The sequence below is a fragment of the Myxine glutinosa genome, chromosome 9 (genome assembly GCF_964187855.1).
Source record: "Myxine glutinosa chromosome 9, kmMyxGlut1.1, whole genome shotgun sequence".
In the NCBI taxonomy this organism is placed as follows: Eukaryota; Metazoa; Chordata; class Myxini; order Myxiniformes; family Myxinidae; genus Myxine; species Myxine glutinosa.
The window spans coordinates 110,371,726-110,377,725 of NC_136269.1; the positions used below are offsets into that span (position 1 = coordinate 110,371,726).

At 46.0% G+C, this 6,000-nt stretch overlaps 1 protein-coding gene across 3 annotated transcripts in view; it reads right to left on the bottom strand.

The window, feature by feature from the left end:
• Positions 1–3,704, bottom strand: part of DLG2 (discs large MAGUK scaffold protein 2) — a 467,276-nt gene extending 463,572 nt beyond the window's left edge. For all 3 annotated transcript variants that reach the window (XR_013624585.1, XM_078784648.1, XM_078784647.1), the window contains exon 1: positions 3,596–3,704. Coding sequence is in view for 2 of the 3 variants with exons in the window: in XM_078784648.1 (XP_078640774.1) it covers positions 3,596–3,673 (78 nt within the window). In the remaining variant the exon portion in view is untranslated. The remainder of the gene's footprint in view (positions 1–3,595) is intronic.
• Positions 3,705–6,000: the final 2,296 nt, after the last annotated feature.

Here is a 6,000-nt window from a genome sequence, read left to right on the forward strand (position 1 = left end):
TCCCCATCTTGTCTACCGCTCCCGATGTTATATGTTTTATGTGTCGGTTTGTCTTTCTGTGTGATTAATGTTCGCTCTTTCACGAGCCTCGATCTTGTATACAAAAAAAAAAAAAAAAAAAAAAAAACTTTTAAAATCCAAATCTACTTGGCTAATTTGCATACATACTCTGTATTTTATGTGCTTCATAAGCCACTGGACTGGACATGTCGAGATGTGTTGGTTGTACTCTGGGTGTGCATGGGAATATTCTACCAAGTTGGATGACCACTTCCAATTTGGGTTTTTATTTTTATGTGAAGTGGGGAATTATCATAAGAAGTAGATGAATCATGCTCATGCTAATGCACTCCTGTACAGCTGGATAGAATACTTGAAAACTGGATATTATCGCTAAAGTATCAATCAAACTCTCAGAGGTTGTACAAACTATAGAGTTTATCCCCTCCGACCCCCAGCCCCTCCCCTGCCACTCCTGTAGGGAGGGGGTGTCTCTCATTTGAGAAACCACTCACCTGCTGGTGCAGAGTTGGGCATGCACGGTGAGGATGCAGATGATAGGAAGTGAGTTTACTTGTGTAAAATCCTCATTTCGGTGTTAAAAAGGCAAAAACACATGAAATGGGAGGGAAAAATGGACTATACATTTTAGCATATAATTCTCATAGATGGACGTATAATCACGCATTAGCACTGTTTTGCATACAAAATACGCAGTTTAGAGTTCTGATCTTGTGATGTAGCAAAAGGTTTCCGAGTTTCTGGTGAATGTGTCATTTTGGTCTGAGGATGTTTGCCTTGTAGCACTTGGTTAACAGGATTCAAGATCAATAGGGATTTCAATCCAAGGGTATATTCACTGACTTTTTTGGAAAACTGATGGAAGTTTATCATTGTCAATGCAGATTCCAGCAATGAGTTCCTTCATCCTTGTAAATTGAGTGCAGCTGTGCCAGATATGAGGAATGGTGTCATTGGAGCTGACATATTGTACCACAAAACTATTTCCACACAGAATAGTTTCGTTGGCGATTCTTAAAACTGAAATGGAGTACACATCCATCTCACAAGCATCCATTTTATTTTCAGAGATCCAGGCTCATGGAAGAGCGGAATGACAGAAAGTGGGCTTAGTGAACGAGGAGCATGTGAAGCAAAAACAGGAAATGCACACAATCCGAGGAAATAAATGCTGAACATTTTCCAGTTCCTTCACTCTGTCATGCTCAAGACTCCATGTGTAACAAATCAGGTCATTGTGAACAAAATTAATTTCCTCCATAAAATCAACCTCGACACATCATCTCGAACATTGTCCGAACAAGCCTTTGAAAATCGAGCATTCTCATCGTCCAATTCTCCAAAATTTAGCGTGAAATCTACGCAAGTTTCATGTCAAATTACCTTTAAATGTTGCTCGATATTCTTCTTGCATTCTCACCTCTAATTGCTTCACTTTTACATTGAATACCCATCGAAGGATTGAAAATTCGTGCTTTCACCTACTTGTACAAGATCGAGCGAAAGCCAGAGACGCCAAATATGCACGACACATTCGAGGTTTATGATGAACTCCCATAAAAGTCTCATAACATTGCTTATAGATCGATTACTGAAGGGCAAGGGCACTATATGTCTCAACAGACAATAAAAATGACAATTAAATCAAATCCATACCTCAGAGGCAAGAAAGCAGAATTCAACCTGCCAGTGTTATAACCTACATTTCAGGCTTCATGGTCAAATCCTCCTGGAGAGAGATTTATAAATCGCCAAATTGATAGTAAATGCATGGTGGCACAGCATGAACGAGCAAAACACTTTCGTACCAAGTGACGCAAGCTGTTACATTTGCATTATATTGCGAATGCGGGTGAGAACCTGCAGTGCGCTTCAGAAGATGACACACTAGGCAGGTACCATTGCCATCCCAACAGAAATACAGGAGACAAATCTGGACAAAGTATGATCACACAATGTCCTAGTTGTCGAGCTAGCCTTGGGTAGACTTGAATTGAGACGTTCGGTGTTCCACAGTCAGGGGGGTTCATCCATTTGAATTACAGGTTTGTGATAGCAAGACCAGGTTAAAGGTTACCATGATAGCAGAAGTGAGTCTCTGAAACTACACACCCAGCACATGTGTGAAAGACCTCGTTACCATCCATATGCTATTTCTCAATATTCATTGTGCCCAATAGTTGCCCCACTACCCCAATGTAAATTTAACCATGCTCTTCCATAACCCTCAATCTCATAGAGATAGAAAAAAAAAAACAAGAACTAAAAACAGGTAGCGAAACAAGGTAGAAAACAGGTAGAGAGTTTTCTCAGGACAGGTATGTAACCACCATGGACAGGACTCAGGACAGGTCTCAGGTAACCACCATGATAGCAGAAGAGAGTAAACAGGTTGAGGTATGCCTCTGAAAGGCCGAACACTTTAAATTTTGTATCCCACTGAAAGGTCAGATCTGGATTCGGACCTAAACGAAAATCTAATCGGCTTGTTCTTGTCACTTACCCAACTCATCGACTAAGTTTTGTCATAAGTCTTCCGTAACTTTTTGAAATATCATGCTCTATATATATATATCGTTTTTGGCCATATCACTCAATGGTGAAAAATCACTTCTAAAAATTTTTTTTTATCACATCCGCATCCAGATCCGGATATGGATCTTCACGAAAATGTTTCAGGTCGCACAAGATCTGCCAACAACCCTCTTCTGGTGAAATTGCCAAAATCAAGACTCTCTGCTCACCTTCACTCCTTCATTCCTCTTTACTCCCGCCTCTGGAACAAACTCCCTCACTCTCTTCAATCCCACGCCTCCCTCCAGGTCTTTAAAACAGCTGTTCACCACCATCTCTTATCTTCCCCCATCCAAAACCTTGATCTTTTCTACCCCCATTAATTCACCCCAGATCCACTTTTTTGAAATTCCAACTTCTTTCCTGGAAGTCCTTGCAGTGTCCATATGTTTTATACCTCTCCCACCACCACCCAACCTCCCCCACCCTCCGCCTTCCCATGCCTCCTCCCCCCACACCCTCTCCCTCCCACGGATCTTCCGTTGTCCCTGTTCTCTGCTATTGTACTTGTGTGCTTCCCTCTCTCCCCCCATATTGTCTCCCACTCCCTTTATTATATGTTTTATGTGTCAGTTTTTTTTGGGGGGGGGATTGATGTTAGCTCTTACACGAGCCTCGATCTTGTATACAAAAAAAAAAATCGAATCATTTCTTCCTTGTCATACACCAAATTTCGGCGATATCTGTCTACGACTTTTTGGCATATCTTGCTTACAGACAAACAAACAGGCAGACAAGGTTGAAAACATTAGGTGGCAGAGGTAAAAAGTTTGTTTCAAGAGTTCTGTACTCATCAGACAACTGTGGGAAAATAGGGAATTCATTATCATGCTGCAGTCGTCATGGCTATTAGAGTTAGGGAAAGTAATCATCATAGAAGTTATCTCACAAGGAATTTCAACATAGGAGGAAGTCACGCTGTGATTACCAACTTATGGTTGTTTTGTTTATCCATCTCTATCATTTTAAAATGCAGAGCATCAAAGGAAGTAACACGTACCATTTTAAAGTCGTTGGTATAACTCGGCCGAGGATCAAACTGCTGACCAACCTGACTCGGAGCAGACGCTCTAACCATAAACCACCAAGGCTGGTTAATCCTGTGAACATGGCTGCCATAGCCAAACCGGTGGATAAGCAAACAGATGGCAAAACAGCATGGAAAGTCAAGGGGAATTGTGATCAGCACGAACTTGAACTTTGATTCAGGCTGTGTTGTGGCTGTAAGTTTGCACTCAGCAATAAATCAAACAAAAGTACAAGTACAAATTACAATGATATTTTCTCATGTCTTCGTCCCTCACCTGATGTGTTCTAGCTCCTTCAGGAGTCTGAGTCACTGTAGAAAAATAATGTATCGAGTATTATTATTTTCACATTTCACTATTCGTGAAACGAAATGATGACTTGGCAGGCAAGCTGGTAAACTTTCACGGGACAAGCCCGTGGGTTAATATTTTCAGAGGGACAAGCCCATGGGGTCATACTTTCAGGAGACAATCCCATGGGGTCACACTTTCAGGAGACAATCCATGGGGTCATACTTTCAGGAGACAATCCACGGGGTCATACTTTCAGGAGACAATCCATGGGGTCATACTTTCAGGAGACAAGCCCATGGGGTCATCCTTTCAGGAGACAAGCCCATGGGGTCATACTTTCAGGAGACAATCCATGGGGTCATACTTTCAGGAGACAAGCCCATGGGGTCATACTTTCAGGAGACAATCCATGGGGTCATACTTTCAGGAGACAAGCCCATGGGGTCATACTTTCAGGAGACAATCCTATGGGGTCATGCTTTCAGGAGACAAGCCCATGGGGTCATACTTTCAGGGGACAAGCCCATGGGGTCATACTTTCAGGGGACAAGCCCATGGGGTCATACTTTCAGGGGACAAGCTCATGAGTCCACAATTTGTAGAAAAACACGTATTATGGAGAAAGGCACCTGGGACATCTGGTATAATTTTCTCTCCAGGGTTAATATGAATTACCAGGTATCTGCGGAATATCTGTGCAATGTCAAGTGTGACTTCAGGTCATCAACTCTTCCTCACCCCTCACAAACCCAAAGTCATCAACATCCCCTCCCAGACCCCAAATATTCAACCTCCACCTCCCAACCTCAAGTCCTCACAACCCAAAGGGTCAAATCCCCTCCCCACATCCCAAGGGGTAAAATCCCCTCCCCACTTCAAGCCTTCAACCCCCCCCCCCCCCTCACCAAACTCCACCACAATTCCTCAACCCTCACCCCACCAGAATTCCTCACCCTCCTCCCCCAAAACCTAAATCTCCCACTCTCAACTCCATCCCATCTTTGCTCTCACAACCCCAACTCTGTCCTCCCCTCCTCAACCTCCTTCCACCCATGAAAGCAAATGGGGTCATACTTTCAGCTCATGAGTTTCTGGTCATCGTAAAAGCAAATTGGAATCCCCACCATTGATCATTACATATTTCTTCATAGGCCCGCCGCCTCGACCCAGCCAAGCTCGCCGTAGCGACGGCCGAATTCGACGCGTTGGAGCACCTCGGCATCGTGCGGCGCTCCGATAGCGCGTGGGCCTCGCCACTGCACATCGTGCCAAAGCCGGGGGGTGGATGGCGCCCGTGTGGCGACTACCGCCGTCTCAATGACGCTACCACCCCCGACAGGTACCCGATCCCGCATATCCAAGACTTCTCCGCCCGTCTGGCGGGACGGGTCATTTTTTCGAAAATTGATCTCATACGGGGATATCACCAGGTACCTGTCAGGGCGGCCGACGTCCCTAAAACGGCAGTCATCACGCCGTTCGGCTTTTCGAATTCTTGCGGATGCCGTTTGGTCTCAAGAACGCGGCTCAGGCGTTCCAGCGCTTGATGGACGGCGTGCTGCGTGACCTGCCGTTCCTTTTCGTTTACCTGGACGACATCCTCGTCGCCAGCACGTCCCGGGCCGAGCACCTCCTCCACCTCCGAACACTGTTCGGGCGCCTCAGCGAGCACGGCCTCATCGTCAACCCGGCCAAATGCCACTTCGGCACGACGGCCGTTGATTTTTTGGGCCACCACATCACCAAGAACGGGGCCGTGCCGCTGCCAACCAAGGTCGAGGCCATCACCACGTTCCCGCGTCCCCGCACCATAAAGGCCCTGCAGGAATTCCTGGGAATGGTGAATTTTTATCACCGCTTCGTGCCCCGCGCTGCTCAATTCATGCGGCCCCTCTACGAAGCCCTCCGGGGCAAGCCGGCCAAGCACGACATCGCCTGGTCCGCAGCAATGGATGCGGCCTTCCAACGCTCAAAGCGGGCCCTCGCCGACGCAACACTGCTCGCTCACCCGGTGCTCAACGCTCCCATCGCCCTCACCACGGATGCCTCCGACTACGCGGTGGGCGCCGTACATGAGCAATGG